Source organism: Trachymyrmex septentrionalis, unplaced genomic scaffold (assembly GCF_001594115.1).
Source record: "Trachymyrmex septentrionalis isolate Tsep2-gDNA-1 unplaced genomic scaffold, Tsep1.0 scaffold87, whole genome shotgun sequence".
NCBI classification, from domain to species: Eukaryota; Metazoa; Arthropoda; class Insecta; order Hymenoptera; family Formicidae; genus Trachymyrmex; species Trachymyrmex septentrionalis.
In genome coordinates, this window is record NW_017306059.1 from 2,998,053 (window position 1) to 3,010,444 (window position 12,392).

Genomic DNA, 12,392 nt, shown 5'->3' on the forward strand with positions numbered 1-12,392 from the left:
TATATATATATATATACTTAAAATTATTCATTAGGAATCGACGAAATTGTGCGCGACTCTCGAGGCCACGTAGCACTTTATTTTACAGTGTCGTAGGAAACTCAAGTTTCTGCAACGTACTGTAACAACCGAACACAGATGGTCATACCTCGAATTCGGTAAGAACTAGACGCTCGTCGACGACTGCGTTAACGAGGCGAGGAAATCCTTTGGTCTAGCGTTCTCTCTCCGCAATAAATCATTACTAATTCATTTGGAGATCATATACATGAATTTATGCAATCGCTTAGACTTCTTCGCACTGGTGAAGAACTTCAGTGACTTAAAAATGCGTTAAATATATCCGATAACATCGTGTTACATATGCACTTATTACATCTAAGCCTTTAGTTCCTCGCTACACCACAGATCATGATATTAGGAAGGGCCCCTCGACGTTTGCGCCAAGCGCCAAGAGACTGTGCGTGAGCCTGTAATGTTCTACACCATCTTTTCGTTCTCGCGCCATCCTCTGCCTATAATAAATCAATTTACCATTTATTCGTTATTCCAATGTCAATAAATTATCTTCAAATTAAAATCCATATTATCTCGATCTGTATTTAAAATTAAGTTAAATACCTTAAATATAAATGTTTCTTTAGAAGACAATTCCTGTATTTCGAAATAATCTTCGAGATCCGTTTCACAACATACTATGCATTTATCGAGGTATAGCGGCTCCTGAAATGATATCGATGGTTCAAAAAAACGGATTTGCGTGATTAATAAAAATATGTGAAATATACTAATCACTCACTCGTAATAAAGAATATCGTCCAAGTTTCTCTTTGACCAGAAGTAAGGTAGCTTCCTTGATACCTATGTGCTTTGGAAAGAGCGATTCGTCGTTAAATTCAGGATAGTCGGCATTCGGCTGAAAAATAAAAATTATTTATATTTATGCACAAAATTATTTACGAGACACATTTAAAGACACGTATTGTACATAGTTACTTTGCCGTTTGTAACAAGCATGGCAGTAACAGGCGCAAGTTTAACAGTTCGACCGCGTCTCCAGTTATTGTCAGTCGGTTGCGCTACCAGAAGACGTCCTTCAAGGACAAATCTAGCTTCTTCGTGTGCCCATTCCAAAATCTCGACAGCCATCTAATGTAAATTTTATAAAAATTAATAGCATGATTAAGGAATTAAGCAATTAACATTTAAAAACTGAATAAGTATAAAATAGAGCATCTTAATTAAATTTACACACCTTTCTTAATTTAATATTCACCATATCCTGTTCGCCGACGGATCGTCTGCCATTTTGAATAATTGATATTCTTCTCCACAATTTCGTCGATGTAACATCCTTTGCCTCCTATATTTATAATTATAAATGCACATTTATTTTCAATTTTAAATTGTACTAGATATGTACTTCGTGATATACTTACAGCATTCATGTGTTCCAAATGTAGCTCGATATTTGTTTGTGCTTGCTTAAGCCTCTTTTTCGCTTCTTGGATATCAGGTCGAACAGAGGGTGTCGCTTTGAGCAAACGTGCCAGAAGCAGAGGATATTTCGTAACTCTTTGGACAGGAACCTGTAAAAAATACAATATATCAATTATGAATGTGTAATTTATATTTCCATTCCTGAATAAGAGAAAATTAAATCCAGGAATTAAATGTGACAATACCATTAAAAAGGAGTTCAGATTCATTCTTCGCAAAACCGTGTTCTCCATTTGAGAAACCCTGAGAAAGATGCGAAGAAGCTCTTTCTCCTTCTCCAGATTTTGCAGTAATAAACTGGCACCGCCTTGACGCGTGCAGTAACTCTCAAAAGCGTGGAGCATTCTTTCGGACTCGAGGAAGATCTTACCCACGTCCACCGTCAAGAGATCCTCGTCCCCGGATTCCTACACAATCGAAAAGACCATACATCACAATACACATACTTTTCAATACCAATTCATACGCGTATTTTAAATAAGAACTGAAATATACGTCTTGCAAGAGTTACTAGGCTTACCTGAGCGAGTTCCACGCTGTCCTTTAATTTCTCGGCTAAAACGAGATTATGCTCGAGCAGCTCCTCAACGTTTAGGAAGATCGCCGATAATTGTTCCGACGTGAGAAGGCCCGCTCTTAACATCGGCCGGTGGAACTCCTCGAGTATGATCTGTAAATCTCTGCCGTACTTCTGCTCGGTTTCCACGATTTCCGTGATAATCTCTTTCCGTTCCGCGCGTTTCTTCGAACACTTCCTGCACACGAAAGGCGCATAAACGACACCGCTGAAAAAAAAAACATGAAAAATAAAAAATATCTGCGCGACTCCGTGATAATGAGAACGTTATAATTAAGGAAGTTGTTACCAAAAAGATTTTGTCAGATGAAAGCGAAAACAATCGAATATGAAGCTTGCAACTACTACAAATTTGTATGTGTAATCTACAATCGGACGAAAGCGGTTGTCGCAACTTCCGGACGCATATTGCATTATCCATTCATCAAGTGTCAACCGCGCTCTTTGATAACGACACTTTCGCTTTCGGGCAAATAAAATCGATAGTCGGAGAAAGTAGCTCATTGTTTCTCTCACGCTGTATTTGTCGCGTAATTTAATCGAACAAATTCTTAGCTATACTAATTCTAAAAGCGTTCAATAGCCAAACTTGAGTAACACGAATAAATTAAGATACGGATGAATTAAAAATTTCAATGCATTTTAATCCATTTTCTTGTTTACTGGAGAATTTAATTAGAGAGACTGTTAATTAATCGGAGATTCCAGCTCGCGTTTCCAGTAATCGGTGCATTAATTCGAGCAAAGGTGATTTTTTTCAATTGATTTCTCACAAGAGGAAGATCGGTACAGATCGCTACGACGGATGCGCAGGTGGATCACAGCTGTGAAAAGTCCGCGACCGTAACGAAACGGCATTCGTTCCTCGATTCGCAGGATTACTCCTGGGAGGCCGGAACGCAGAACGGCACTTTGTTTGTGGATTTATTTATAGTTCAGAGGCGAATCGAGCGAATCTCGCGCGGAGTTCGCAGTAAACCGAATCTCTCACGGTTGAAACTCGGCCGCGCAGCCGTGGAAGATGCGCTCTAGCGAGGACTTGAGACCGTTATATCTTCTCTCCGGATCATCGAACGTTATCTGCGAATCTGGGTGGAAGTGATAACAGCGATACGATTTAGGACGTCGAGAAGAACGTCAAGAACGAGTTTCGAAAAAGCTCTCGTAGTACGTTTATACGCGTTCGGCGACTCAAACGGGAAAACTGTAAAGAGGTGAAGCTATAATGTGAGAGCGATCATTCATTCAGAATATCGAAGCATTTTTCCATATCTGTGTACCGGATATCGAACGCATCAAAACTATAACGGCTGTCAAGTCTCTCAGGCTCACCTGTCTGTTATCAGAGGATCCAGTCGCTGCTCGCAATCCTCGCATAACTTCGTGGCCCCGGAAATCACCTGCGGCATTCCGCCGAGGAGGCTTCCCGGGCCGGAGGAGACGTTGCCTGTCCTCCAGCGTCTCGCGACACATCGAGTGCTACTGGCTTGGCTGCTCTCAGATCCGACTCCGCTGTCGGTTCTCTCTATGTCGACTGTCCGCGACTGTGACAACGATAAGAAGCATTGATTAGAACCCCACGTTAACTAGCATGTATATGTTATTTCAGAGATCCCAAAAAAATGTTTTACTCGAATCGTTAATTGGTACTCAGTTAGTCAAGGCTGTTGAAAAGAAATTTTGTTAAGTGTTTGCTTTAAATTTTGTCAACAAAAAAAATGTGATGCAAATTATGTTATATTTAATGATATTAAATTATTAGCAGATATACGACAAAATTCACTGACAAAACAAAACAAAAATATTATCGGCAAAATCGTGTGATGTTTGTCGGCAATTTGACAACAAATTGGCGGCAATTATCAATCAAAGTTTCGCTTGGTTTTTGCCGACAACTTGCTTTCACATTATGTCAGCAAACTTTGTCAGCGAAACACAAGTTTAATACAGACACAGTTGATATGAATTTGCTGAATATTTTGATCGAATTTACCAGCAATTTGCAGACAAATTGCTAACGTTTTGCTGTCTGGATAGCTTCAAACTCACCTTCAACGTTTCCGGTGAGCTCGTCAAGATAATATTGCATTCCTCGCTACTGTCGGACACGTTGGAGATCTGTGAACTCTTGGAACTGAGATCGCCCAGGCTAGTTTCCTTTTGCTCATATAGAGCTTCCAGGTCTCCTTCGGCGTCGTCTTCCTCGTCCTCGTCTTCATCCTCGTCTTCCTCCGCGGAACGCGTGCGATCCTTAGAATCCATTAGGAAACTTAACAATTCGAACTTGGTAGAGATATTATTCTCGTCCTCGGGCGACATTGACATTTTCTTGAAGAAGTCTTCGGGACTTTTGGACAAATAGGTCTCGGCCAGATCCTCCGAGTTGGACTTCTTAAAAACTTCCTCGGATAAATAAGGGCCGAGAAACTGATCTGGAGTGATTTTTTTGTAATATTCGACATCGCCGAAGTAGATTCTGTCCTTGATATAATCTTCTGTGGGTGGCGGACTTAGAGGTAACGGCGGTGGTTCGTCGGGTATCTCCTCGTAAATCGGTTCCTTGATCACCTCGTATGGGTTCTCTTCGAGGAAGAGATTCGTCGAGATGAAGTCACCATCCGAATTCAAGCTGGATGAACGCGAATAATTTGCTTCCAGAGTAGACTCAGAACTCTCGTATTCCTTGCTCTTCAGTAAACTCTGCTTCAGGATCTTCAAGATGGCCTGGCCGCTGTCCTCATCCAGGATTTCACCGTTCTCGCGAGCCTTTCGTAGAGAATCTTCGAGCAGCTTAGAAATCAGAGCCTCCTTGGACAAGCTGGGCAGTTTGGAGGAACTTTCGATATCCTTGAACCGCGTCTTGGACTCCGGCCGCGTCATTCTTTCATCTGATGTGTAAAATCTCGAAGACTGATTAGAACTAGAAGACTTAATTTCAACGTTCAGCCTCTTTTGTTTCTCAAAATTTGATGCCGACTGTTCAACGTGACGGCACAAGGAAGTATCATCGCTAGTCGACCTTGGTGCCTCGCCATTCATCTTTAGATTCGTCTCGCTACTTTCGACGACGTGATCCATCCCGATTTGTTTGAAACGAGAATCATCATTCGTCGACTCGACCACGATGTTCGATTTATAATTTTGGAGTATTACCAGAGTGCGATTCTCCACGGCGTTCTGGACCTTCGGCGGATTCTCCGAGTTTACCGAGATCACTGTCGGATTGCACACGCTATCCTCTCCGCCGACGCTGATAGTCACTTTGTTACCTGGCGTTAGTTCCGCGTTTGTACTTTGATCGCCGTTGATAAGAATGGATGTTCTTCTGGCGCCTCTCGGACTGGATTCCGGACCGATCTGCAGCCGATGTACCAGCGGAGATGAGCGCGGGCTCACCGTGATTTTACAGACATTGCTCTCGGGCGAGTTGATTTCGATCTTCGAGGATCCGTAAGAACTCGTCGAATTCCACGACGCTGTCGACGCTGAAGAAATCGTTCGCCGATGATCCCTGATCGAATTGGTAGGATTCTCATCCGTATCGGCGCTGGAGTAACCAATTTTGAAACGATGCCTCTGCCTACCAGGTGGCGGAGACCAGCTCGTAGGTCTCATCGTACGGAAATGCTCATTACTTGCATCGGAAATATCACTGCGCGCATCTGGAGGCAGATCAACCTCCTTTTCGGCATTATCGGCAGTCTTCTGAGGAATCTCATCAACGTTCTTGCTAGTTTCGATCTCGCGATCGGAATTCTTAAACCCGCCGTCCGTTTCTTCTTCGATCTCTCTTGTTTCGTTCTTTCTTCTCAGCGAATTTTCCTCATCGACATCCTCGCGTGAAACTGCGGATGATGACGATGACGATGAAGATTCCTTGATCTTCTTGCTGAGACTGAGGCGCATCGTATCCGAAAACAGGACGTCACCCGCCGAGATCTCCGGTTTGCTGAACGACCGATCGCTTTGACTCCGCGTCAAGAAGGATTTTCTCGAGTTCTCTGTAGGTAGCGATTAAAAAGAAATCAATCGGTAATGAAAAGAAGAGAGTTATAACGGTGTGAAATTTTAATTCCACAACGTATAAACATATTTATCTTTTAATGATTATATTTAAACATAAATTATAGTATCAAAATATAATGGTGTAACAGTTAAGAATGTATGAGTCTCTGCAAAAAAAGTTAAATATTTATATTTAACAATATAATTATAATTAAATGAAATAATTTTTTATCTAGCATCTAAATCACACTCAAACTTTTTGTGTTATTTTTAAATACAATATAAAAAAATCTAATCTCTGTAATCTTTTCATAATCTTTTCATTTTATTGAAATATATGCGTAATATATTTTTTAATGCGCACATTTATAACGTAATTCTTAAACTACAATATATTAAGACGTGAACACATAAAGCCTAACATACTAAAAAGAAAACGTTAAAGCAGTATTAAGTAGGATATACATATTAGATTTCCGTTCTCCTTTCCCCAAACGCTCGATTTGAAAAAAAAAAAATTAATCTATTGTACATTTCCTGTTATAAGACTTAAAAGTATCTTAATATAACATAATTATTCTTAAATACAAAAAAACAAATTACATATTACTCGGCTGCGAAAAACAGCCGTAGATACATTACATAGTTAGTATACGTATCATTTCTAGTAAAACATAATTTTCTTATCTGTCAGATTTCTTCAGCGCTTATTTTACAAAATTTAATAAAATCGATTAATAAAACTATGCATTTCATGTTTATATATAAATAATAATTTTAAATTAAACTTGAACTATGAAAGAGTAAACGATTTATATAATTTAATTTTGTGTTCGCGAATGTTCGTTCGGTGATTTATTTTCTTCTGTTGTTTTTATATTTTATATTTATAATAAAAATATTTCTCCTTTTTTGTGTAAAGCGAGAATTTCCGTTCAGTTCATGGGTTTGGAGAAATGTAACACTAAAAATCCCTCGGAAGCAAAACCGCAGATGTGAAGCATGAAGTTGGAATTGGATACTCGTGAAAAGTACGACGATTTGATATCAAAATTTACTTGGACGCGTCTGAGAAAGTTTATGCTATTTCTTAGCAGATTTATGGTGATATATCACATAATAATAATGTATAATTGCATTCGCAGAAGAAAATTGCATTCAACTTCTTCCTAGTAAAAAAAATTACATTATATTCCCGTAAGAAGCAAGAAATTCGAATGAAGTTAACAATGACGTTAACATATTTGTACTTTTGACGATTTGAAATAGGTTTAATATATTTGTATTATTTCCTATCTACTACAGATTAAAATTTGAAAGATGTCCGTATTTTTATTTATAGAATTGGAATCTTCTATAATATAGTTTTGAATTTGTAATAGATATTAGAAAAAAATGATTTATTTGTCAAATATTATTTAAGCAAGAATAGCCTCTTCGACTTTCGATATATTTCATTCAAATTTGATTCGTTTGTTACGACAATCTCAATGTAAAGTTCATGTAAAATCGAAGATTTCCTTCGATACGTGTCTCTAATGACCGGTGAAAGTGCGCCAATTTTGGGTGATTCACAAGCAAAACGAGTTTAAAATTTCTCGCTGCGAGAAAATTCAATGGTTTTTCCACGGTTGCTCCACTTTATACGGCCATCAGGAATATCTAAGACGCGTGCGATTATCCGGCCGCAAAAGCGATTGCGCAAATCGCCGATTCGCCTCGTTTATGGCTTTATGACTTGGATCAATCTCACGCACGTAAAAGAAAAGATGAGCTGCCGCCGTTGCGAGGTTTTGCGAAACTAAGCATTGTGCCGCAATAGCTGATGAGCCTTCTTTGCGCGAATTTAAGCGTGTTGATCATCAGCGTAGCATCAAATGACGTCAGTATAAATACTCCATAAAATACTTTCAAAAACAATAAATATATCTGTTCCATTTTTAGTTTATCATATCGTAGAATTTTATATATAATGACATTTTTAATATTATTATAAAAATTAATGTAATGCGTAAAATGTTTAAATAGTTTAGATCTGAAACCTAATATTAATAGAGCATAATCACACGATCTAGAATTCCTTAGCTTAAAGTTCGCTACTGAAAGACGCGAAGAAAGGTAATGTTCGTGCATATCTTTTCTCGAGTTTCAAGCAATTATCCGGCAAATAAGGCGATCGCAAAAAAATATGCTCATTTACATCACGTGTAGGAAGTGTAAACAATGAGTCAAGAAAAAAGTCTGAAGTAGTGAACAGAAAGAGAGAGAGAGAGAGAGAGAGAGAGAGAGAGAGAGATGCGTCACGTTTAAAAGAACATCGCTCTAAAACATTCTAGGTAACGAGCCGCTCTTCTATGAAAGAAAAGCAGTGAACGTTGGACGACCAGGTTCCTCGTTCACGCGAGGATTTACGCCACCGCGTGCAAAACGAACGAAGAAGATCACTGATGATGTACGGACCGTGAATCGCCATGATGCGAAAAAGGGTTTATCAAGCCGCACAGCCAAGCGCCGTCCTCTCATCGTCGGTACGAACGAGTGAAAACGTGGGAGATCTCTAAAAAGCATATAATTACATGGTTCTGGACCATGCGCATGCGGATCAAGGGAACGAACTGATGATTTATGAGGCCCGTAGGTAAACAACGACGGCGCGAAAGAGTCAAGGTTCCTCACGAGCTACGCGATCAGGTGCATCCATTACAGGCGCAGCACGTGCTTATGCATGTGATCGATAGTACCTCTAAAATCAACTGAGTATTTATCGAGAAAATCTTTTTCATGCATCCACTTTTGTTCACTTACATTTAATTTTTTTTTCATATTTTTGAGATAAAAATTTATTTAAAATACATATATATGTATTAATCTAATATCTAGGTTTAATCGTAATTAACACTTCTCGTATTTAGTTGATTTATTCATACAAATAATCCTGTATCTAATTATTGTTTAATCTGTTTTTTATTTATTTCTTTTTTATTATTTATATTACATCATAAAAATGTATGCAGAACGGTTGCGTTTAGCAGAAAGAGCAGTTTTGTACAACTGTTGTAATATTTATCAATTTAATTGGTTCTTACCAATAGTTCCTCTTGATCTAAATGTATGATATAAATCAATTATATTAAAAATCTGTTTTATATATATAATAAAGCTGCTTTTTCTCATGAATGCAGTCAATGTACATGCATTGATCCAACTGCAATATAGAACTTCTGATATCTTTACGATATAAAACGTACATTACAATATTAGATTTCGTTTATTCTATTTTTATAGTTTTTTAATTGATACTTCTGATATATTAAAAAGATCATATCCCCAGATTATATTCAAATTGTTAATTAACAGTAACAAAACTGTAAATAAAAGTTTTTATTTGTATAATATACTCAAATGTGATTCAAATAGCGCCAACAGACACGCCTCAATTTAATTACGAGAAGATTGGCTACAGGTATTGATTTTCAAAGTGGAAAGAGCGCAGCGAAAGCAGTCCCGTGTAAATTATCGTTATTGTGTTATTACATTATTACTAAATTACCGTACGCACAATACAAAACGTGAAACTGAACGAAAATAATCCGCGATACCTATGCATCGCGCGCTTGCATGAAGATCGTACGCGCCGGTGCGGGGAGGAGAAACGAGTGTAAAAAGATTCTTGCTTGGGAAAAGAAATCGGCGTTTAGATTTTATAATTCGAACGCGCCGAGAGGAGTTTACTCGTGCCTGAGCTTAGAAAGTAGATTGGAAGTAACTAATTAAAACGCGCCGTGAAGGAAGAACAGAGATGGATTGTGCAAAGCAATGAATGGAGATATATTCTATCTTCAGAATCCACTGAATTATACACATTGAATAGTAAAATCCATTTGTAAAAACGCATACTAAAGCCGATACTAGCATTTAATTGCTATTCTTTTTCTGTCATGATTTGAAATTTAAAATTATTAAAAATAATTTTTTTTAATTAACCCCTCCCGCCTGCAGTCATATTTTTATTCCTTCCATCTGCAACTTGGATCCTTTTCGTTCCATCTTCTTTAGGCTGTTCTAGGCTTTCAAAAATGTGAAAAAATTCAAGGTTATTTTTCAACATCTCTATTACATAATTACATTATCAAAGTTTTTTAACTCAAATGTAAAAATCTTTATTTAATCCGCTGTCCTCTCTTATTATTTCGAGGAAATTTGAGAGTAGCATTTTGTGTTCAAAAAACTCAAACTGCAGGCTGAGGATTAAAACTTTTTAATTTAATTTAACTTGCTTTTAAAATAAAAAATTGAATGCTTTTATGTTTTGTAATTCGCATCTCAAATAATTAACCGTCTCAAATAATTATCGTGGTATAATAAACTATTATTTTTAAAGAGGTGCACTTACTAACTTTCTTCGTAAGAATTAGTATTAGTGTAGAAGCGATAAACAACAAAGCGGATGCGAAGAGAGGAAACCTCGCGCCTACAAAGCGTCTCGGTCACTCGCTCGCTCGCCTGCAGTTATCTAACGTGTTGTCGCACAGTGCATTTACACCGGAAACACGATCACCGGAAATCATCGTAGGCGATTTGTTTTATTTTCCGTTGTACATTGCCGTTAGCATAAAGATTCACGGACGTATTTCAGGAGTGGTCGAATCAAACATAAAATGTGAAAAACATTTTCAAAAACAGTTTCCCATTTACAATATTTTTTGTGCAAATCAAGTTTATTTTATTTTATTCTAATTTCTTTATAACAGGAAGAAATGAATTACATAATATTTAAGAAGAAAGTCGAGTTATATAAATTTTCTAATTAAAAATTTAACTGCAAATATATACAATTGTCAGAGAAACCAGATTGCGAAACAGTTATAATACACGTCATTGTAACCTGCATATTTACAAGTGGCGTCGCTTTTTTGCACTCAATTTTCCGAAGACGCTTATTAATTATTCGATTGTGACTAAAAGAGGCATTGTTAGTTAATCTGGATTAAGTCTAGCCAACATTGATGCAACGGGGCTTTAGTCTCATTTTAAGACATGAATGACTCTCAACGTCTCTCCGAGAGAAACTGTCAGCTATAAGCTTGATGCGAACTATACTGCCGTGCTCGATTATTGAAGCATAACTACTGAGCTACATGTTAACTCGAATCGATCAGTCGACGTATCGTGAGCAATAAATACATCATACATCCAAAAAGTGCATCGGCACGATCATGCACATGGTGTACAATTACTATTACATTTCAACATGTATATTTTGTTGTGCTACTACTATTATAATCGATGTTAATAGTATTGAACGTGACTTATGACGACGGGCAAAGATTGCGCGCGGAATATCAATTAATACTAATTAATATGACGTATGCAAAGAGAGTGGTTAACGCAACGCTCATTCTATTAATAGAACCGGATTCATGTAATTCTTATTTTTCCTTGTCGAGATCAGCACTCAGACGAGCCGCGTATAAATCGGTCGGCGCGGCACATTTCAACTCCGACGTTACCGCCAATCATCCGAGTTAATTCACACGACTTTTTCCCGTCACGTCTTATCTCGTGTCCGTGTGCAGACTCAATTTGCACCGCGAGTTCTACATTCTCGAATCCACTCATCACGTCGTAAACGTCAGACCTGGTCTCGAAATCCTTTTCGAGAAAGAATTTAATTATGCGAAATAGTAACGTGGAAAATTAACGAAAACTCTGAATGAATTCTTTGGAAATCTACGTAATAGAGAGAGATAACAAATATTTTTTTAAATTTTACTAAATAGAGAATAAATATTTTCACACTTATCTAATTATCAAAATCTAATTTAAAAAATCTCTGAATTTTTCTTTCTATTTGAATAGAATATCGCATTCGATATAATCTTTATATAATATACACAATATATTATATAATATAAACAATATATATATGAAATAGAAAAAGAAATTTTCCATGAAATATACGTAATAGATAACAAATTAAAAAAAAATGTGCTAGAAAAATGGGAAATAAAAATATATTTCTAAAAAATATATATTTCGAAAATATATTTTCTAAAACGCTCTTCATAATTAGCGCCTGATCTAATTATCTTATTTTCTCTTTCTTTTTCTTTATGTTTAAACGAAATATCGCACGCGATGTAATCTTGATACGATAATAAAACAATGTATCATGAAGTGTGAAAGAAATTCTCGATGGAAATTATTTCGTACTTAGTTAGAAGCCACTAGACTTTCACAAAATTATATTTTCAATCATGAAGTGAACTTCCGCGACTCCGGAATTCGCATATCGCGGTAGACTCGCAAA

The 12,392-nt window shown here is 37.2% G+C and overlaps 1 protein-coding gene across 3 annotated transcripts in view; it reads right to left on the reverse strand.

Moving 5' to 3' along the window:
• Positions 1-9: 9 nt before the first annotated feature.
• Positions 10-12,392, reverse strand: part of LOC108755443 — a 74,297-nt gene continuing 61,914 nt past the window's right edge. Inside the window, exons 4-13 of one of the 3 annotated variants that reach the window (XM_018498447.1) lie at positions 4,127-6,078; positions 3,410-3,621; positions 2,021-2,255; positions 1,686-1,907; positions 1,440-1,589; positions 1,256-1,363; positions 997-1,149; positions 800-916; positions 622-723; positions 10-515 (exon numbers count right to left, since the gene is read on the reverse strand). In XM_018498447.1, coding sequence (XP_018353949.1) covers positions 387-515; positions 622-723; positions 800-916; positions 997-1,149; positions 1,256-1,363; positions 1,440-1,589; positions 1,686-1,907; positions 2,021-2,255; positions 3,410-3,621; positions 4,127-6,078 — 3,380 coding nt within the window. In that variant the 3' untranslated portion in view covers positions 10-386. Of the gene's footprint in view, positions 516-621; positions 724-799; positions 917-996; positions 1,150-1,255; positions 1,364-1,439; positions 1,590-1,685; positions 1,908-2,020; positions 2,286-3,409; positions 3,622-4,126; positions 6,079-12,392 lie in introns of all 3 variants that reach the window. The other 2 variants (XM_018498446.1, XM_018498445.1) reach the window with 2 other exon arrangements.